Genomic DNA, 23,172 nt, shown 5'->3' on the forward strand with positions numbered 1-23,172 from the left:
AGTCTTCAGGACAAACCGTGGTTCATAACATAATTAAATGTGTGTTTTTAAATTAGAGTTTAAACATTGTGTGTGTGTGTAACAGTCTGAACTAGTGTGTGTGAGTGGCAGTCTAGAATTCATCTGCTGGCAATTATTTAATAACAAGACCAATTATTTTCTGTAACTGTTGCAGACCTGTAAACTCACCTTGACACCTCTCAGGGAGAACAGCACTCACGCCTTTACCCTGGCACCTTATCGCTGAAATGTGCTGTCTTTCCTAGTTAATGGATAATTACTCTTGTAACTAGGCTGGCCCAGAATGTTCCTCAGTCTTCTAGAAAAAGCAGAAACAATCCTTGATACATTGAGAACTGGGGAAAATAAATTTGAAGTGCAGGGTTTTGCTCCTCCCTTTTAAAAAGAAATAACAACAGAAATTAAACATATTCAATATGTATTTCCTGTGTTCCAGGTTTTAATAAACCATGCTGATACTGAATAAAATATCCAGCATACACTGAGCATGTATGATCACACCATGCTAATTTGGAATTCTCATAGAGAATGTAATGACTCTCATACTGTTAGGGGAGGGAGCATTCTTAAACAGCTGCATGACTTGAGTATGTAATCATGAAGAAGCAAATTGGTGTGGGCTGTGTCACTAAGTCATCTAACATAATTATGTCTCAATATCCTCAGAAGTAATTAAGTAGAAAATAGTGGTAATTGTTTTCCACATGGAAAATAAAAACATAATTCTTCTGTATGTTATGTGGTATGTCCATGTACATAATTCTCATAATGATGTAGAGGTTAGCACAAGTTCCTAGGGAAGATGATTAAAATGGAGACAGTGCTTCTCTTTCAATTCCCAGACATTTAAAGGCCAGTGTGGCAGACTTTGCTCAGCTTGGAGCTCTACCAGGCTGACTGTCCTGTAGAACCCTAGGTGTGGGGGTAGTGAGGCCCCACCTTCATCTACTACAACAGTAGACAAGGTCGCATCTGCCAGCCCGGGAAGAACTCTGCTGTAGCCTTTGTTCCTTGGGTCCTTGGATTGGCCACGCCCCTCCCTGGCTGTTGTAGCTGGGAAGAATAAGGAAGGGGCTTGACCCTGTCCCGTTCTCCACTTTCAGTTGCTTGACTCTGTGTTTGATCTCTGGGTTCTTTGTTGTGTTTATAGTGTCTTAGTAAGATTTTAGATGGAAAGAGGCCTTCAACCTTGTCATCAGCGCCCTACCCCCTCATTTGATAGATGAAGAAGCTGGCTCTCAAACCAGAAGCAGCTCTGATTTGGGCCTTTGTTTCTGTTGCAGATGGGTTTGTGACTCTCTCTCTCTCTGACACACACACACCCCTCCTTATTTGCAAATCTCTTCTAGATCCTGGCTTGCTTTCTGTTCTCCATCTCTTGGTGTCAGACATTTCTCTGATGGAGGGAACAATCACATATTGATGTTAATCCCAACTGTGAATCTACTGGGGAGCCCCTGCTGAAATCACTTTGTGACCTGAGTAGTTAGCACCATGCCAAGAAGGACCCAGATGAAAGAGTTCCTCTTGGGACAGTGTGTACCATGGAGCCCTGTGTTCTTTTCTGTCACTCAGTGGAAGGGGCTCTTGGAGAACAATGCAGATCCCTGTCCTGTTTGTCGCTCAGTGGGAAGGGGCTCTCAGAACTGTGCAAATAAAACACACATGGAAGTTCTACTAAAGCTGTACAAGGAGCTCCAAATAGTTTATAGGCTGTCAGCCAGAAATGTTACAGAATATAGTTAAAAATGAGAGAGGGCACCATGTCCTTATTCTTGACACGGAATATTTGTTAGATCAAATTGTACATAGAGTAATTTATGACTTTTACTTCTGACCTATTTTCATCTGAAAAAAATTCACTTAAGTTGTTTTAAGAGATCTCACTAGCAAAGAATGTAGAATTGTTTTAATGATATTAAGTTTTGATATAACACAAAAGCAGGTTAACGCCGCTACCCTGTAGCATGCGGACAAACCTGCAGGGCAGCTTCTGTTGGGTTAGCATGAGGGTCACCACGGCGTGTTGTGTCACCTTTGCGACCTAGTTTGTGGTGTGGCACTAAATAAATTTAATCAATACAATATAGTTACCCTGATCTCTGTGTTGTGTATAAACATACAAATAAAATGAAGCTTTTAAAATATACTATGTTGACTACAATGAATCACTAAAAAGATATTCGGGAACAACTGTATAAAAGAATGGGTGAAAAGCAAGTTGTTGATTTGAGGTGAGAACTCTAATTCTCAGGGTAAAACAGCACGAATGTATTTGTCTAGCATCTGCTAAATAGTGAAGGCTTTAGTAAGGAATTTAGTAAGCATTGTAGCACGAATTCTAATTAGTCTTAATAATAATAAAAACTTGGAGTCAGCTATCGAGGTGAAAGCTGAAGGATCAGAGAAACAGAGCAGCCACTAGAGTTCTTACCTGTACCAGTGCTCAGACCCAAGGGGCGATCCTGTCCCTATGTATCCTCAGACTGCCTCAGACTGAATCTCAGATTGGATCCTCAGACTGAATGCCCTGAGCTCTTGTCTCCGCCCACCTTATTCCTCTCTCTGCCCAACCATATCACTCTTTTTTTCACCTCCCTGGTGCTGGGATTAAAGGCATGTGACCCCAAGAGCTGGGATCACCTGTGTGAGCTCTGTTTCTCTCTTAGACAGATTGTTATCAATCTCATATAGCCCAGGTTGGACTTGAACTCACAGAGATCTGTCTGCCTCTGTCTCCCGAGTGCTGGGATTAAAGGTGTGTGCCACCACTGCCTGGCCTCTATGGCTAACTAGTGGCTTAGCTCTGCACTCTGAGCTTCAGGCAAGCTTTATTTGTTATAGCATAAATAAAATACCAGTGCAATGCATTAAACAGAAGTTGAATAATTTGCTTCAGGTATAAGAATAAAAGTTCAAGCTGTATTTTTTATATTTTGTGTGTTAGCATGCTGTTACATGAAGATTTCTGGGAATTCTGTTTGACTTGTTTCTCTTACAACAATTCATTGTGCTGCCTCAGTTTGGAGTGGTCTGAATCCCTCTGCATGTCAGGGTTTTGTTGTTGTTTATCTTTGTAAAATCCGTGTACTTTACACTTAAAAATAAATTGGATGATTTTAACTTGGATACAGATAAGTCAAATCCGGAAGCCTGCTTGAAATTCAGTTTTCCTCTGTAAAACAGGGAAAATATATTTAGTATAAAAAACAAGGGTTGCAAGGATCAAAGAAAATAGGATGTAAGTACTTGGCACATAGTAGATTTTTACTCTCGCAGTTTCCTTTCTTCCTTCCTTCCTAATGATTTAATGCTTCTGTTATATTTAGATATCAGACATCCATGTAACTGGAGAGTCAGAGGACATGTCTGCGAAAGAAAGGTTGCTTCTGTGGACACAGCAGGCAACAGAAGGTTATGCTGGAGTACGGTGTGAAAATTTCACTACTTGCTGGAGAGATGGGAAACTATTTAATGCCATCATTCATAAATACAGGTATGGAATCTGTGTGTTTTCCCTAATGTAAATATAAGTCATTCTTTCATTTCTAACATTTTAAGTAACATGTTACTATTGAAAAAGCAGTTTATGTGCGTAGCAGAAAGTCAAGATAAAATGAAAGACAGCGTAGGCCCACTGCTGAGTTAGTTCTCTAAACTGTAGTGCATGTGGACACACAGAGAGAGACACAGAGACAGACACATACAAAGATGGACAGACAGACAGACATGCATGCACGCACGTACTCGCACGCGCGCGCGCGCGCACACACACACACACACAGAAGAACATGGCTGGTAGACAGAGAACAACAGAGCTGTATTATGTCTGGATTTTTTCTACAATTTAGCAGGTATTAAGGTCTTGTGCCTACAGTCTGCAGGTCAATGATCTAGATTTTATCTATAGGGAACTGATGAGTAGAAAGCAAAGGTTTATAGTTCGCAGGCTTAACAACCCATGAATTTCCAAGTCATATCATTGTATCATTCCAAGGGGTGGCTGGACAGCTGATCTGGGCTTGGTGAACCGTTTTCTTATGAAATTGATTAACTCTTACTGTTAACATTCGAATTAACACTGAGTGTATAGTATCTACTCATTAATTCTCACACCATCCCCTCTTGTCTCCATAGTTATATGTGAAGTCAAGACACTGGGTAAATATTTGCCTAGTCACAAGACTAGCAGGTGGTGGACTTGGGATTCAAACCTGGCAGGCTGACTCTTGAGTCTGCTTTTACTATCTTACGAGAAATTAAATTCACAGAAAATGTTTATTGAAAACTGTGGGTGGAACCTTGATTATTTTTCTTGATTTTACAAAGAATGTGTTGTATTGAGGAACCAAATTGCAGTCACGAATATGTTAAGTCTAAGCTATAACCTTACTAAACTAAAAAGGGTATTGACTATAATAAAAATTATACAAAACAGTAATGAACTCTTCATGGGTCCACACTCAACAACGTGTGTTTTTAAACAGTCTGATAGCCTCCTTCCTTGATGAAACAATTTTGGGATAGAGATGGATGGAGGCTGCTGAATTAGGAAGAAAACCTGGGTCAACCTGCCTGCCCTTGTCTAGAGTACAGTGCAGACACTGAGTCTCATGGTGGCACAGACATATCCCTGTCTGTCCCAGGCATTCAACACTGGAAGACCGTGGAGCTCTCTCTCTGAAACCTTGTAGGTAGGATAATAGTTGTAGAGACTAGCTTTTCTAAAATCATCTGCTTTAAAACTATTGATACCTGTATTGGCCATGGTAGCACATAATAGCAGCATTCGGGAAGCTGAATTTGAAACCAGCCTGGGTTCCATACTTGCCTATAAAAAAAATAGGTAGATAGATGGATAGAATAATCTCTCTCTCTCTCTCATTCTCTGAAATCTGTCTCTTCAGTACTCATTAAGGATATCATATGAGAAAATTGGCATCCATATGTATTTTTTTTAATTACTAAAATAAGTCACTGTACATCAGAGATCCTAAAATTTTCAAGAAATATTAAATTGACTGTCATTGCTTATGGTGAGAAATGGGATCTTTTTAAAGACAATATCTTATGTGTGTGAGTGTTTTGTGTTTATAACCACTAGCTTGCCCGGTACCCTTGGAGAACAGGGTTGTAAGCCTTTGTGTGGGCTTAGGTCCTCTGGAAGAGCAGCAGCCTGCTCAGAGCCTCTGAGCCATCGCTCTCCAGCCCAGACATTGGAATTGTAGTTCTTTTTCTCCTCCAGAATTCCTGGTAAAATTGAATTCCAGCTCTAAGCTTTCAAGGTCTCTGTTGCTGAAGTTCTGTTAGAGTATTCTCTGTCCCATACTTGGTTTCTTTCACTAAAAAAGGCCTAAATCTGTAAGAGGTCTTTTAAAGCTTTGGGGCCTTTCGAAAGAGTTCCTTTCCTCCAGTGTGTGTAGGAACTAAACAGATAGGCTTGACTTGCACATATTTCTTTTTTTTCAAAGTTTATATTATTTTTTAAAAACATTTATTCATTTATTAAGTATACATGGTTCTGCCTGCATGCATGCCTGCACTCCAGAAGAGGGCACCAGATCCTATTACAGATGATTGTGAACCACCTGTAATGGTGGTTGCTGGGAATTGAACTCAGGACTTCTGGAAGAGCAGCCAGTGCTCTTAACCTCAGAGCCATCTCTCCAGTCTTATTTCTTATTTCTTAATACCTTAATTTACTCCAAAGACCAAGGAGACAAAGTCATAAGCAAGGAAAGTATCAACATAAGTGGGCTTTTAGATATTAACAGTCATGATAATTTAGGGGCCGTTGGTTTTACTTATCTATTCCCATATAATTTTAATGGTTTCATCTCTTGTATTTATTTGGATAAGAAGCTTTACTATTTTATTGGATTTCATTTTGCTTTAGTAATAAAACTTAGCTGAGCTAGCACGTGGACCCGTTTTCTGAGCAAATAGATAGGTGTTGGAGGACCATTAGAGAGGGTGGTGACTGCAGTGGCTGAGGTGGGGTAGATGGAGACCGTGGTGCTCGCACCCTAGGAAGACCAGGGGTTAAAAATAAAAGTATGTCTTTCCAAAGTAAGCAACTATTACTTCCCATGGTGATTGAGCAAGACTTTCATATATAATATCTAAGGATTTGGAAATATTGATCTGTCATAAAAGCAGAATCATGACAGATTTTAAGCTTTGAAATTATACACATAGAAATAGGTTTCCTTATGGTATTTTCAAACATACTTTGGGTTTGTTGTACACACACACATTCAAAATTTTGGATTAATATAAACTATTTTGTGAAAAGCCACTGGTCAAGTAAATTGTTTTAGATAGTCTACCATAATTTTATTAGAATTATATCTAGAATATTTGAAAATAAACAGGCTGCTAACCTAAGTAAGCAGTATGTTATTAACAATTCAGTATCCTAAAATTTTTACATAAGTTAACTTTCTAATTTTTATCTCTAAAGAACTATTATTATACAAAATTAAACGTAGAGGAATTTTAAAGTTAATGTTGATTTTGTATATTAAAACTGTCCACAGAGGTAAAAAGAACATAGTTTTAGAAGATAAGCACTCATGAAACACACACAGACCACATGGTAGATGTTTCTGCTTCATCAGAAATCTATATTATAATAAAAATAAATATTTTAGTTTGAAAAACAATATCAAGCTGGGCCGTGGTGGCGTACATCTTTAATCCCCGAACTTGGGATGTAGAGGCTGGAGTATTTCTGAGTTTCAGGCTAGCCTGATCTACAGAGTGAGTTCCAGAACAGCTGGGGCTACAAAACACAAACAAAGATAAAGTCTTATGAAAAAGCTGTGCCTTCATTTTTATCAATAATAAAAAATATTCATATGCTTTTTAATATGCTCAATATTATATACCTTTTAAGAAATAATTAATGTGACTGTTCTGGATTTTGCCATTAACTGATATAATTTCTATGTGCTAACAGTTTTAAAAGATGGAAGTGTTGACCAGAGCAATGCAGATATGTGTCCTCAAAGACTAATGAGAGCTAGCAGAGATCCATGGAAATGCATGCATGTCTGGAACTGCCAACCCGGGCTTTTGTTTCTTCCTGTAAATTATTGAGGGACAATGTTAGTTGCTTAATTTAGGATTAGCTAATAGTGAAAACATGTAATATGTTAAGAACAGTTAAAAATTAAAACATATTAAAATACTTGGCTTAAGTAAGAGCAAAATCACAAATTCTATCATGTTAATATGTCACGTTATCTGGAAGAGATAAAGAGCCTAGATTATGGTCCAGGTAACAACAATGAGAAAGTAGGGAGATTTTAAAGAACAGAAAAATTAAAAGAAATTTTTTTTTTTTTTTTTTAAAATAGATTACGGGTAAATATATTTCCCACAGTTAAATGTTGTTAGGAGATTTTGTTGCTGTTCCCGGTTCCTTCAAGGGACTTCAGTTTGTTCCATTCGTTTTTCAGCGGAAAGAGTTGAAATAATAAAAATGGCATATGCCTGCCTGTTTTGTGTGTTCAGTTCAAATAACTTGAACGCTTTGATCTTTAGTAAAATCTTGGGAGATTTGAAACACTCCTCCCCATTAATAAACTCAGAACTTTGTCGCTCAGAAGAAGAGTGAAAATTGAGTTTGGATGAAAAGATTGTCGCAGGAGCATTCCCTGAGTAGGGGATGTGAAGAATTAGTGAAGAACCACTAACCAGCGCGCGTCTCGTGTGTTCTCTAACAGGGTGAGAGTACCCTGCCGACCTTCCTGAGAGGTGGAGATAGAGCTCCAGCCTTGCTCGGCCCTAGGTGTGCTCCAGTCTCTGTCCTAATGAGGTGGAGCTCTGACTGTGTGCTTGAAGTTCTGTCCTTGAGCTAACTTCAGTAGTCTCTGGACTTCCTGAAAGCCAGGTTCCACACAGCAGCCCATCCATGCATTCCCTCGGGAGGCCAGAGAGCTTGGAGAAATGCAGCTTGGCCCTGCAGAGCAAGGTGGAAAAACTCAGAATCTCAGGGCCAGAAAGCTGGGTGCGGGGGTTCATTTCCACTTACTAGTTTCTGCTTGTCCTGTTCTTGTTTTAATTTATCCATTCATTTATTTCAATCTCCTGCAGAGTCTCTGCATTCTTTCCACGGGCATGTTTTAAACATATTAGCCAATTAAAACTGGGAAATTTAAGCAATAGTTTATAAGAGTGTGTCCTTTAAACTACTTTCTAATTAAGAAGGACATAATTTAGTATTAATTATTCTGCTCATAATTTGCATTTTCAATTAAAATTTATTGGGACTGCTATGCTTCATCATATTAAAAAGTTTAACAGTCTTTTAATTGGGTAAGTCCCCCCCACAGCCTGTGGTCAGAGTCATTTGTTTAATCATATGACCTGCAGGCTGGTGAGTCACTCTGTCTTGGATTCTGTCACTCCTTAGAAACTAAACCGGATTGGACTGGTTCAGTACTGGGAGGAGGCCCTCCAGGGGCTGAAATGTTCTCAGAGGAAGGTGTTTAGTGTTGACTGGCAGTTCCTTTCCCTCTGTCCTCAGGCTGAGTCCTGACACAGGAGGGTGTGTATACACACCTGGGTGTTACAGGCTCTGCTCCCTGAGGCCAGAAACCGTGGTCGTTCCTAGTACCAAAACCAAACAGCAACAGCAAAAAGTATTTCATTTTGTGAAGCCAACCAAATTGTTCATTTACAAAATGAACTCAGAGTGATTGCGCTCAGAGGAAAAAAAAAAACTGGCCACTGCTAACTATTAACACATTTCAAGCCCTTAAAGAGCCAGTGTGCACTGCATGGAAAAGAATTTGTTTGTGTCCAAATAAGGAATATGGCTTTAGTGGCATAAATCTGGTTGCTGTTTTTATTGCATCTATTTTTACACGTAATTTGGGGGGTATAGTTCGGCAAATAAGTATCAGAGGAAATTCCAGCCTGTTTTATTTTGTTTCTGTGTTCCTTGCCCTCTTGCCCAGACTAATCCACAGAGATGCCCAGTGACGAGCCTTGGGTTAGCCTTAAGGATGTGAAGTCAGTGGTCACCTTGTTCTACTGCTTCCATTCTTGAGACAGAGCACTGAGGTGATTCATGGCCGTACCAGGAGGGTGACTTGTGCAGCTGCCCCCGTAGGAGCCCCATAAGCCTTGAAGTTTACAGTATACACTACTGACATAGGCCCCCACTTTTCTTCTATCTGTGATTTCTCTTGAGGTGCCACATAGTTTTCTGTTCTGTGAACATAGTTTATTTAAAATGCATAATTAATGGATACTTTTTGGATTTTGCTATCAAAATGTTGAATTTAACTTTGTGTGCTGGGCAAATGTGTGGAACTGTGAATAATAAGGTCCCGGGTCTGTATCGTTTCCCTGCCATGAGGCTTTTGAGAAAGAAGTGTGTCTCGATTTTTAGTTGTATTCTGCTAGGTCTGAGAACCTTGACTCCCGTTCTCTTCCACTTTACTAAATTATTTATGTTGATTTCTTAAAGACACACCAAAGCTGACGTCATAGGCATGTTTTTCTGTGTTTGATGTTCAGGGTGTTCTTCAAAACACAGGTCTGTTTTGAGCTGAGAGAAGGAAAGTGAATTGGGCAGGACATTTCTGAGTGACGTGACCACTTGAAAAGTTGGAATGCTACACCTGGGCAGGTGGTTTGGTGGGTAAAGGTGCTTGCTGTGAAAGCAAGGTGACTTGAGTTCAAATTGCCAGTACCCACACGAAAGTGAGGCATGGCTGCATGTGCCAGTGACCCCAGCATTAGGTGATGGAGACAGGTGGATCCTGGGAGAATCCTGGGCCAGCCTAGCTGAAATAGTGAGCTTCCAGCTTAACAAGAGTCCCTGTCTTAGAAAATAAGGTAGAGTGGGATAGAGGAAGACGCCCAGTATCCTCTCAGCTTTCACACGTGTTTATTTGCATGCGCACGTGCAAACACACACACACACTCCAGGATGCCAACAACAGAGGCTGCCGTGATACAATACAAGCATGCAGGCTGCAGTGCCTGAGATTCAGGCAGCCTATGGCAAGCACTAGTCCCCTTCTCCCTGTGAGCTGTCCTTGAGCCTGTGACAAAAGAGCACCTAGTGGAGAGCCCAGGGGGATGCTGACCCAGGCCTTGCTGTCTCTGAGCTCCTTTCTTCATCCTGTTTCCCTTCAGTATCCTCTTTCCCCAGAGGAGTGGGGCAGGCATGGGTATCCTTCCCTGGGTCTGTTTGTTTGCTTCTCAACTTGTTGGCTTTGACTTGCTTATAGGTTCATAGTCTCATCTTACTATGTGATATGAAGTAGTTGAAGTTGTTAGTTTTAATACAGTGAAAGTAAGTTGATTCTCACCTCCCTGTTTGGGGGAGGTTTGGGGTTTTTTACAGATAAGATCTGAGCAGTTCATGCAATCTGCAGGTACTAGAAGGAGGTCCCTCTTGGTTAAAGCCAGCAATTTTCTCTGGACCTATTCAGGTTTAGGAGACAGTATGGAAGTGATTGTAACTGTTTAATTACCTTTTAATTATCACAATTGCTAGATTTTAATCTTGACGTGCCAACAAAGCTTGCACTAAATTATAGTGGTTCTAATCTTTGCTCTCTGCCTTGTAATAGAGTGGTACTTTGTAGGGGGGAAAGATAGAATATTTGAAATAAACACCTAGTTTTGAGAACAAGAGAAAACTATCTGGATATCCTGTTGCTACCTAGGAGTTCTTGGCCTTGATTCTCTCAATATTATGCGTGCCCAAATATGTGCATAAAGGGATGCCTACACCCTTGTTACATAACTCCGTGTGGTTCTTCTGCAAGCCATGTTTATTTGCTGGGGGACAGGGGAGGAGGCAGCTTACAGACCTTGGGGGGATGGGTGGGGAGGGAAGGAGGTGAGGCGCTCGTTGCTCCAATAAGAACAATTAGAGTGTGTGAAGTCTGAACACGATTTGATCCGAACAGTCATCTTCAGGAATTTGTTATGGTAACTGCTGTGCTGTCTCGGGAGGAGTGAGGCATAGGGAATGTATGTGCTTACTGTGTGATCTGTTGAAAAGATGATGTTATGTAAGCATGTGCTGCGGGACGTGTCTTTGTGTGGGGAATATGTTCTCCAGCAGAGCTGTGTTAAGACTGGACTCTGGGTAATTGCAGTGGGGGTTTTCTTTGTCTTTATAGTAAAACTTCATAGAGTGAATCTCTTCTTTGCAAACTGCTGAGTGTGTGTCATTTTTCTTCGCAAAGCCTGCTCCTGCATGAGCCCAGCCGTCTGCCTTGTCTGTGCTTGTCCCTAAGCTGTGATGCACACCGTGGAATGTCACACGTCAGGGGAGAGTCTCCCTGCCCACTGTATTACTTCTTCCTCTGTTTCTCATCTCGTTACCCTTGACAGATGAGCTGGTATCTGCTTTCAGGGAAAGATTTTATTCTCTCTTCTGGATATACCCCCACCTCCTTGCACCCATCTTCATCTCTTGTGCTCCTGTGAAGCACAGCCATCGTGTTCCACCTGTCTGGTGCCCCTGCTGCTGTGCTGTGACTCCTCTCTGTCTTTCTTCTCACCTCCTTTCTCCGGGCTTGTTTGACTTTTCCCTCCAGTTGATCTTTCTCAATGAATTTTAAGGATGTTGGTAGTTTCTGCCAATAAAAGAATCTATAGACGTGTCCTTCTACAACCCATTATTTGTGTGTGTCAGCATGTGCACACAACAACGTGTGGTGTGTGTGTGTGTGTGTGTTATAGGGGTGCTTTTTTTCATTCTCAAGTAGTCTTTTTGGAAGAGTTGTCTGTCTTCATTTTTTTCTCTTGATACTCATTTCTCCACTGTGCTTACTCTGAATCTGATTCCATAATCTACTCCAACACTTGTAGGGCCTTGGGTGACTTCCATGTGGTTAAATCTGTACAATTACAAGTCTGGTCTTACTTGTCAATGTTTGGCCTCTTGGGCGTTCGTTTCTTCTCTCTTAGCTGCTGTATTGGAGTATTTTCACTGTTGTGGGTCCAGCCCCCTCCCTTCTCTCTTTTCTCTCAGCCATATAACAGCTTTAGTTACTGCAATCTGCATTACAGAACAGGGTGTTGTGGGTATGATCTTCTGGTCCCTCTTCCTCTCCCCATCTGTGCCATTCCTCTGCAAGCCACCATGTTCTCCAACCTGAATTCTATGATAATATCTGAACCATTTTAAATTTCCTTATCTGATCTCAGACCTGATCGTTTACTCTCTTATTATAATCCTACTTAACACACTTTAATGGCTTTCTGTAGTTCCTAGGGGAAAAAGTTTTCTATCCCGTTAAGAGGTTCTTGTGAATCCACTTTGACCCCTTGCTCGTGCCAGCCTTGCCTTCTCTCCATGCTCCCCCGCTGCTGCTTCTACCCTTCCTGCGCTGCCTGCACTCAGGTTTCCTCCAGCGGAGTTACAGATGAGTTTTCTCCGTGTTCTCACTGCTGGGTGAGGACATCCTGATGTGCTCCACTCTCCACACACCCCCGCCTGTTCTCAGCATCGCATTACCTGGAATGTGGTCGGTTAGGTTAAATCCCCTGTAAGCGAAGGAGTAGACTGGCTGCTGTGTTGGGAAGAGCTGTGTATCCGCATACTCAAAGCATCCAGTTACCTCTTCTCCCGGTGCATTTTCGTGGCACTGTGCTGTGACAATAGGTGCATCTTAGCCTGTGTACAGTATTCTTTCTGCTTGGTTTACACCTGCTTACTCCCAAATCCTCTTGAGACCTTGGGAAACCCACGTGGGTCCTTGACCTTGGCCAGCGGCAGATGGGAATCCCTACCTGCACAGCCACCACATTTCCCGGTGCTCCATGGGTGTAACTGGAATTCTAGATGGTTTTGTTCCAGCTCGTGTAACTCCTGATTTTCCCTGTAGTAAGTGGAGTTGTGTATCATGTGTATCCTAACGAAACAGAACAAATCAGGTTGACATCACAGGACACCTGCATCAGAGCCCTGTGTTTTTTGTTGTAGTTATTGTTTTTCCTTAACATGTCCCTCTCTCTCAATTATATTAAATGTGTCTTTCAATAAGTAAAAGCCTAATGAATAAGAGATTCATAAGATGTCCCCTCTTAGCTATTTTTCAGTGAGGCGTAGGTGGCATTAAGTACATTGTTATACAACCGTCACCACCTTCCATGTATAGACCACTTCATCTTGTGTGACCCCCTGTTTCTATTGCAGTGATGCTAAAACATCATGCAGTGACCAAAGCACCGGTGGAGAAAGGGTTCAGTTTAGCCTGCACGTCTAGGTTATATATTGTCCAGCATTTCAGGGAAGTCACAGTGGCAGACCCCCAGGTACCCAGCCACATCACATCTGTGCTCGGGAGCAGAGAGAGTACGTGCAGACATGCTTGGTGCTCAGCTTGGTCTCTTCACTCCTGCACAATCCAGGACCCAAACCCAGCGAATGGTACCACGTTCCTTTAAGCTGGGTCTTTCCACAGCAGGGAAGAAATGAAGATAGTCCCCGCCCCCCAGACACGCCCTCAGGCCAACCCAATCTACACAGCCCTGCACTGAGACTCTCTTCCCAGATGAGCAGTCATATCAAAGTGACAAATAAAAGCAACCATTGTGACTCCACCCCTTATCAACCTGGCACAGAAAATACCACTTTAAGCTATAACCTTTCACCTTCAGTCTCAAAAATCTCATGTTTGTTTGTTTGTTTTTATAAAATATAGTCTACCTTTAAAAGTCCCTGAAGTCTTTAAAAACCTCAACACTTTAAAAGAACTGTCTCGTAACTGTGAGCTTCTGTTATCAAAAACAAGGTAATTATTTCCAAAATGTGTTGGCACAGAGTAAATAAATACTCTTACTCCAAAAGTGAAGAAGAGGGACATAGGAGCAATCAGATCAAAAACAAAAGGAAAATCCAGCAGTGCAAATGGCAAACCTGCGTGCAGCTCCACTGTTGCCTTCTGGGTAATCAGCTGGGCTTCAAAGGGTGACTCTGTCCTCTGTCCTCTGCCCCTGTCCACCTGCAGCATATACAGCTGCCCGTTTAGGCTCAGGCAGGCTCCATTCCCAAACACCTGGGGTTCTCCTTGGCCAAACCCACAGCCCTGGCATCTGCAATGTCCAGAGTCTCCATTGCAGCAGAAGCTTCGCCTTCCCAGCTTCATGTCTGACTCTCGGGACCTCTCCTCAGGGGCTCCTAATCGTTCCAGCCCAGCTGCTCTCCACGGCCGTCCTCAGTCCTGTGCCCTTCGTGCCTTTAAAATCAATTCCAGGCAGGCTTTGCTTCTGATATCGTCCAATACTGATGCCAACCTGAGTTGTAGCCTCCTTAGCTCACAGCCATACCAGCTTGTGTGCTGTCCCCTCCGAGGAGCAGGGAACGCCTTTAGGATTCCTTTAAAGAAATTCATATCCCACCAGATGGAGCCTCCAATAGGGTTTGCCCAGGATATCCTTCCTGTTGTCCATATGCAGCACAGAAGGTTTCACCTGAGCCTCTGAGCTCTTGCAGCTGCTTTCTTATCCAGCTAAATGCCCCCACATCCTGCAGTCTCTCTGACTTAACCAATGAAGCGATTATGTTAGCTTTAGTGTTAACGCCATTCTTCAACTGGTTTCTACCCCATCATTTAAGCTTTTTAAAGGCAACATCCTCCCATCTCACCCACCTCCTTGGCACAGGCCATCCTGATCTGGGCAGTCCCGCATTGAGACTCTACCCAGGCCTTTCTAGGTTGTGTCAGATTGACAGTTAGAAGTAACCATCATCGTGACTGCATGCGACCCAGTAAAGGATCTTCCCCAGCAGCAAGTAGCCACTTGGAGTTGACATTGGAACTATTGTTTTTAATTCTAATTTAAAAAAATCTGTCTTGTACTACAGACCCAGTAATTTTACTATGTACTTCAAAGTTCGACCGATCCACACCCCTCCCCAATAGTCTGACTTAAACAATAAAAATAAACACTAGAAAAGAGTTCAACACAGTCTCTGGTGTGGGACCAAGGGGAGAAAGCAAAAGGCAATGTTAGTATTTGTACGTGCTTTGTGTATGCATTTATACTGTGGGTTTCTGTGCTAATAAAAAAAATGTTTGAGGGGCTTCCTTATAATAGCTATCTGCTGTTTTTATTTCTGAGTTAAAGGGACTAAAGAGATTTTATTTTAAAGAAATAAAATAAGGTTCAAGTTTTAAGAAGATTGTAGCCTCAAAGGAAAATTCAACTTATTACAGATGCACAATGCTATCCTGGAGAGATATCACACTCATGCACACAGATGCACAGTGCTAACATGGAGAGATAACACACTCCTCACACACACTCACTCACACACACACACTCTGGGGCTATCAACAGGAATATGGGTGAGGGGTTACCTACGGTGTCAGGAATGACTCAAAGACAGCAGCATCACAGAAGGCCTAGCTCACCATGGCTGACAACTTCTGAAAGTTTGCAGCTCACTGTAGGGCATTCAGACAGCTCAGCAGGTCAGCATGTTGGAGAGTGCCTTTAGGCAGGTTGACTGATCTGCAGTCCTTCCAGGCACTCAACTGCTTTGTCCCTTTAGTTACTCTTCACTGTTTATGAAACCTTGGGGAGGGAGGAGAGAAGATTTGCTCAGTTTCAGGGCTTCCTGAAACTTCTGTGTTGTTTGCCTGCTTTAGGGCTTCCTGAGCTTCAGAAGAAATTGCTGTTCAGGTAGGAAGACCTGGGTATCCCTACTGGATATTTCTCCACAGCATCCTACCTAGTTTTCTTATGTGTTAATGTACTAATAAAGTGTCTAGAATCTGGGAAGTCAAATTGCGGATATCATCTACCCCAGGTATAATCTCCTGTGGAATTTTAGTGTTCAGATAGCTTTGGCTGTTACTGTGGAGATATTTTGAAATTATGTATCGATCCGTATATGTTCCTATGTGTACATAAGTCTCATATGTGAATATGTGTACATATATATATGTCTATATATATGGGTGATTGTAAACATTTTGTCTAACGTGGGTGCTTTTTAAAAATTGGTACTATATAAACTTTTAAATATTAATTTTATTCAGACACTTAAGCTTATAGCAATAGCCATTTCTCCTCCTTTTATTTCTGTTACTGTGATTAACACCATGGCCAAAAGCAACTGGGGGAGGAAAGGATTTATTTTATCTTATAGTTTACAGTACAGCATTGAGAGAAATCAGGGAAATAACTCAAGAAGAGGACATGGAAGAACGGTGCTTACTGGCTTGCTTTCTATGGCCTGTTCAGCCAACTTCTTATACCACCTAGGAGCACCTGACAGGTTAGCACCACCCATAGGAGGCTAGGTCCTCTCATATTAACCATTGATCAGAAAATGCCCCCACAGTCTCACTTACGAGCCAACCTGATGGAGGCAGTTCTCAGTTAACATTGTCTGTTTCCTGATAATTCTAGCTTATGTCAAGAAAAAACAAACAAACAAACAAACTAACCAGTGCTCTCTTTAAAATCCATTTTTACTCTATATTTTTATAGTAAATTCGGGCTATCAAGCATGTGTAGAATTAGTTTGCTCTTGTTTTTAAGACAGGATCTCACTGTAGCCCTGGCTGGCCTAGAACTCTGTACATAGACCAGACTGGCCTCATATAAGAGATCTTCCCATCTTTGCCTCCTGAGTGCTGGGATTTAACTGTGCACTACCACATCTGGCAAATTTGCATTTTCTGATTGCGCTTCAGCAGGAGTTTATGTCGTTTTGACCTTACATTTTCAATTTAAAATTTATATCATTTTCTGTCTTCACCTCAATTGTAATCATTTCTAAAAGAAAAGATGGGGTATGGTGTTTAAGAAAGTATAATCCATGATGGGTGTGTCATAAAATAATAAAAATAATTGAGAGCTTGTCCATAAAAAACACTTTCCTATAAAAACATCTATCATGTGTTTTTGCCAGGATTGCTTTATATTACTTCGAAAATGGCCTATAAAATGGGACTGCTCAGCGTCTTAGAGTGGAATGTCGGAACACATAGCCTTTGTGTGCGTGCAGTGTGTCTGGTGCCCTTTTGAACTTAAACCAGGTTGAAAATGAAATTCCTGCTAACATTCCACAAAAGTGAGATGTTAGCTTTACAATGGGAATAGGTTTCTCCAGGGAGTGGAAAGCCTCCGAATTTCTTTGTGTGTGTGGCATGCATGCATGGGTATGCGTGATGTGTATGGTATACAGGTGTATGCCCTTGAGCCTCATGTAGAAACCAGAGCAGGGTCTAGAGTGTCTTCTGTTGGAGTCTGCTTTACTGCCTTGAGACAGGGTCTCTCCTGAACTGAAGCTCACTGTTAGCCAGCCACTCTCTTGGGATTTATCTCTTTGCCACCCAATGCTGAGATTATATGGGATCCGTCTCTCTGCCACCCAATGCAGAGATTATATGGGATCCGTCTCTGCCATTCAGTGCTGAGGTTATAGACACACAAAGCCACACCCAGTTTTTTATTTGGGTGTTGAGGAATAGAACACAAGCACGCAGGCGGGCAAAGCAAGTACGTTTTCCCACTGCGGCATCTCTCTAGCCCCAAACAGATGAAAATTTAAAGACCCGACGTTACCTGATGAGATTGCCAGGAGAGGAGGAGGTAGATAAGACACAGCACAGGCCTCTGGGTGCTCCAGGTATAGGAGGAAGGCCACTGAAAGGCTAGCAGGGCCAGCCAAGCAGGGTAGCAGTACAATTTTGAAGACTCCTAAGGTCTTTGTTTTTCCCAGTGGCTTTATCTACTATACACTTTTAGTAGGGGTCGATCACTGTAGCCACTGCTCTGGTAAAGTGTTCAGTTCAAGAAAGAAGAGGGGGCTTGTTCAGACTCCCCGTACTGTGCAGCTGTTTCTGCGCTGGAATGACATCATTCTAAAGGAAGTTTTGTGTTTTATTCTCTTGGTCAAAAAACTTCATTCTTCAATGACTTTATTCATTCTCCTTGGGATTACTCAGTGTTTACGCTCTTTGCTAATGGCAGGGTTCTCATAATGGCATGCTGTTTCTTGTTCAGAGGTTGGCAGACTTGAAGTCTGGTTTTTATTTCTCCAGGAAATTTGAATTTTGTGGAAGCAAAACAATGTTTTTATTGGAAGAACTTTAGATCCTGGTCTAGACTTTTGTACATACCTCTTTAGTACTCTTGACATCAGTAGATGTCATAGGTCTGTGATTTTTTTTAAGTACTATTTGTAGAGGGCTGCCCCTTACGTGTCCTGATGTCAGTGGTAAAGTGTGCCCACACTCGTGGGTGTGAACGTCACTGAGGAGTTTCTGATGAGGTTTCGGGATGTGAACAAATAGGAAGTGGAGCTACGTTTCCAGTTTATGAAAACCCCCTTCTAAATCCTAATAAAAGTGCACATAGATTTTTTTTCCCCCTTTGGGTGTGGAATGCTGCATTTTCTTTAGGTTAAAAAAGCAAACAAAAAAGAAGCACACATTTGTGCTTGCCTTTCTTCTCAAGACTGATGATGCACTCTAGTTTCCTGTGCAAATGACTGCTAAGCAGTGTTCCAAGTAACTTACTACCCTCCCACATCACCTGGAGCACATAGAGGACCCACTGTTTGTGTGTTTCCCTGGGGATTACTTTGAGCAAACCTGAGAGCCTGTGGGATTATAGTAGGCTTCCTCTAAAAAGTGATAGGGAGGATCTAAGGAGATCCGAGGGTGCGGGTGCCGTCTGCGTGTGTGGTGTGTGTGTGTCTGCCTGCCTTTCGGTCTGTGCATGTTTGTCTTTGTGTATTTGTGTGTGTGCATGTATGTTTACCTGCATGTGTGCTGTGTGTGTGTTTGTGCCTGCTGTGTGTGTGTGTGTCTATATGTCTGGGAGAAAGATTATGAGGGCGGTTGTAAATGCACAGGTGAATGAAATGAATTACTAACCAATCTGCTCACTAACACAACTGTAGATATTTCTTAATGAATGTACTCTTTAGTAGGAGGATAAACTATAGAGATTTATTAGGACTTGGCCCTTGCCATCTTGGAATCAACCTTTGAGAAAGAATCTTACACACACACACAACCATAGATTACTAGGCACAGAAGTATGAGAAACCCTTGTTGCTTCTCTGAGTCCATCCTAAGAGTACAAGAAGCTCGGACATATCATGACAGGTTGGGGTGGTGGTTAGCGAGTGTCCTACAGAGAAGACGGGGCCAGCTTGGCTAGAATGGAGAAAGGATTGGAAACAGCAACAGCAAATCGGACACTCTGAGCAGAGGGGGGCACAGTCATGGCTCTAAACCAAGCACAAAACTGGCATCTGGGGAGAATCTGAGAGGATGCTGGCTGGTGAAAGAGAGGTGTTTCAGTCAGTTAAGGAGGACAGATGTAGTCACGAGTTCCAATCACGGGGCATTTATATATAGATCTGGGAGTTACATATGCTCACATTTTTGTGTTCCTTTGGCCCATACAAGCCTCTGAGACAAGTAAGCAGTACCAAGTGTTTAAAGGCGACCTTGGATTTAATATGGGTATAGTACTGGTGTTTGCAGGTGCTGGTATCTAGGAGACTGATACTTGCACCTGTCAGGTTGAATTGGCCTGTAAGAAACTTAACACTGTGTGCTTTTTCTCCTAGGCCGGACCTGATAGACATGAATACTGTTGCTGTTCAAAGCAACCTTGCAAATTTAGAGCACGCTTTTTATGTAGCTGAAAAAATTGGTGTTATAAGACTTCTGGACCCTGAAGGTGAGGTGTTTTCTTGAGTCCTACCTCCACTGGCATGCGCTTTTTACCAGAAGTCATCTGTCAGTATCGTGAAATAATTCATTTCTGTTGCTGCTTTAGATGTTGATGTCTCTTCACCTGATGAAAAGTCAGTAATAACCTACGTGTCCTCCCTCTATGATGCATTTCCCAAAGTCCCCGAAGGTGGTGAAGGCATTGGTGCAAATGTGAGTATTGGTTTTCCTGCACTTAACCTGTTGGTTCATAGATGATCAGTAATTGAATTGCTTGCTAATCAGTGCAGGACTTTAAAAATGGATTTTAAATGCTATGTAAATATTTGGGCACCTGCGCTATTTTTCTGACCGCACGTACATCTCACAGCGTCGTTCTGCCATTGAAATTAAAGGGTAACTAAAAAAGTTGTTCTGTGTAACAGATAAAGGAAAGTGCTTGAGAGTCACAGCACATCTGTGAAAGAAAGCAGTGAGTTACTGGGATGTAAATATTTCTGTGGTAACCTGCTGTCCTTTAACAACTACTGGTCTCCTGTCTGTGTAGATAGGCCATCTCTCTGTAGAATGCAACTTATAGTTGATCTGGGAGACCGTGTGAAATAAGTTGGCTAGATAGTTGTTTTCTGACTTGCCTGGATGAAGGTCTCTGTTTGACCAGGTGAGCAGAGCTAGATTTCTGACACACGGTTTGGCTACTGTGACCTCACTCGAGTCACCGTTTCTCAAAGGCTTGTGAAATCTAACCTAGCTATGTGCTTTGACGTAGCCATGCTGAACTAACACTATGTCCAGTAGTGAACAGGATGCTGTGTTCATTTGAGGGCGATGCCCCTTTACTGCAGGCTGCTCCCTTCATTCTCACAGATATAGAGATGAATATGCATTGCTTGGAAGCCTTGCGCTCCCTTTTCCGACTGCTTGTATCACTGCTCCATAGTCTTAGTTCTAGATCTGTTTTTGTTCTCTTCCTCTCGCCTTTCACAAAAAAAAAAAAAAAAAAATCCTAACCATTTGGCTCTCCTGGCAGCGTGTTCCTATTTCACTGCTCCGAGCTGGTGCTGCAGAATGGTTCCTGTGCAGAATGGTTCCTGTGCCTCCTTCCTTTACCTTATTGCTACCTCTTCTTTCTTCATGTAGCACTGGGCTTGATAGCGTATGCTTTTCTATCTGTGCATTAACTCTGCACAGGGAAATTAATTTTTGTCCACTGTCATGTCTTTTGCAGGGTGACTGGTTGCATTCATTCACATGCCCAGTAGTTAGAACTGCATTTTAATTATCATTATTAGCAATTCCATCTGCAGTTTTGCGGTCTTAACCAGTTCCCTATAGGTAGAGCATTTCTGTGCCAGTGCCTCCTTTGGGACTTGGATCTTTTATTCGTCCCTGCTCCAACCACATTATCACTCATGGTTCACTGCTCAGAAGTCTCTGGTGACCGTTGCAAGGCACATGCGTATCCTTCCCTCCAGTTTTTAGTAGATGCTGTTTCAGTCATTCGAACATTAGACACTGCCCCACATGCCGCTTAACTATTCTTACATGATTCCCTCTTCTCCCTAGTTAGACAGTAACTCCTGACTACAGATGTTATGTCTTAAAAGTTTTGCTTTTTATTGTAACAGTGAGCATAATCCTGTCACCTAATAAGCAGTTGTCAGCCTTCCGATTCCTTCCTTTTACGAGAGTTTGTTTAATGGGTACTTGAAGATCCCATCATATCCAACCTTCCCCTCTCTGGTCCCTAAATCTCCTCTAACTTCATTGAGTGTCAGGTATTAGGGAACTTAGATGCTCAGTGGTTGCCGGAGATGACTACCCTGGTGTACACAAGCTGTTGCTCCCCTTATGTTGAGCCCTGGAAAACCTTCCAGGTCATTTTTTGAAGTCTCAGAAGCCTCCTCGATGTGGTGCCCCAGACAGCCACTATTTTTGGACACTCATTGGGCCAGGGTTAGTGGCCAAGTGTTGATAGTATGTTCTTAATTTTGTTTGTGTGGAAAGAATTGTAGCTGAGTGGAAACTAAGAAAGCATTTACCTGATGAATGTCTCTGCCAAGTTTCAAGACATCTGCACTCACAGGAATATGTCTGGCAGATGAGTGCAGTTACCCATAGACTCCAACTGTCCCTGCTGTTTTGTTGCCTAGGATGTTGAAGTCAAGTGGATCGAATACCAGAATATGGTGAACTACCTCATCCAGTGGATTAGACACCACGTGGTCACAATGTCTGAGAGAACATTTCCTAACAATCCTGTTGAACTAAAGGTTGGTATATTGTAGAAGATCACTAGGATTGATTTGATCAAAAGCTGTAAAATAATGCTGGGTTAATCCCATAATCTTAGCATTCAAGAGAAATTGCCATTGGCAAGCCATCGATTTTAGTAGGCAAAGTTATAGCAGCAACATCTTTAAGAAGTTCCGTTACCCAAGCTTTAAGTTGTTGAGAATTAAAGGTATAATTTGAGAGCTTCTGAAGCTAACACTGCCAGATCTTACATGATGAGTGGGAAGTGCAAGGAGGCCACCAGATGCTGGGACAGAAAGATCCCTGGGAGCTCACACACAGAGCAGTGATCAGGAGCATGCCTCTACTTGAATCAGGTTAGAAGCTGCCCCGAGGGCCGCTTCTGTAGAGAACAAGGCACATCCTGCATGTTAGGAATTTCAGAGTGCAGATCCTGCTGTAGTGCAAGTGAGTTTAGACTTGATGCTCACAGCCTCACATTAGTGGCCAAGGGTTAGCAGACCTCTGCTGATATTGTCATCTTAGGTAAGGTCATTGAGCTATCCCAGCAATATAAAGTAATTATGAATACACAGCTTTTCAAAGAATAAGCTGTCTCATTTTGTGCACTTATATTTGAAATAGCAAACGCAGCTTATTGTTAACAAACAACTAATATGAATATTGACTACAGAGTAGCCTTAATTCTTTAACTTAATAAGCTTTGTTTTAACTCTCAGACTGGAATCACAATAGCTGCAGTAACACAGGATAGGCCTCATGAAAGTTCTTTGTTATTCTCACACATCTGTGGCATGACTCTTCTCATTACCACAGGGTGTTTGTCCTTGGCACAGAGTTACTTAGTATTGTTTAATTTTTTAAAAACCTTTTTATGGGGTCCTATCATTATAAGATGCCTCCCTATGTGGATATGAACTATTCGAGGGCACCAAAACCTGGCCCTTTCTACTTCATAAGGTGCCACAGTGTTTGCACATGGTGACATTTGGTGACCAATGACTGATAGCAACCTACAAGATTTTGGTGTTGGTTCGATACAGTTTTTGGATTTAATGTACAAATACACATGTTTCTAAATGAATTCTGGGAGTGTGGTGGGGGTTGTTTGTTATGTTTTTGTTTTGACCATTGGGCAAATTTGTGTTAGTCTCTGGCTTCAGCAGGTCTTTAAGAGTTGTAGGAGTCTGAGTATTCACATAGGTTG

At 42.0% G+C, this 23,172-nt stretch overlaps 1 protein-coding gene across 14 annotated transcripts in view; it reads left to right on the top strand.

The window, feature by feature from the left end:
• Dst (dystonin) overlaps positions 1–23,172 on the top strand; it is a 392,323-nt gene that overhangs the window by 212,733 nt on the left and 156,418 nt on the right. For all 14 annotated transcript variants that reach the window (XM_057751244.1, XM_057751246.1, XM_057751245.1 and 11 more), the window contains 4 exons: positions 3,351–3,517; positions 19,604–19,716; positions 19,816–19,922; positions 21,863–21,982. In XM_057751244.1, coding sequence (XP_057607227.1) covers positions 3,351–3,517; positions 19,604–19,716; positions 19,816–19,922; positions 21,863–21,982 — 507 coding nt within the window. The remainder of the gene's footprint in view (positions 1–3,350; positions 3,518–19,603; positions 19,717–19,815; positions 19,923–21,862; positions 21,983–23,172) is intronic.

This window comes from Chionomys nivalis, chromosome 19 (genome assembly GCF_950005125.1).
Source record: "Chionomys nivalis chromosome 19, mChiNiv1.1, whole genome shotgun sequence".
Lineage (NCBI taxonomy): Eukaryota > Metazoa > Chordata > Mammalia > Rodentia > Cricetidae > Chionomys > Chionomys nivalis.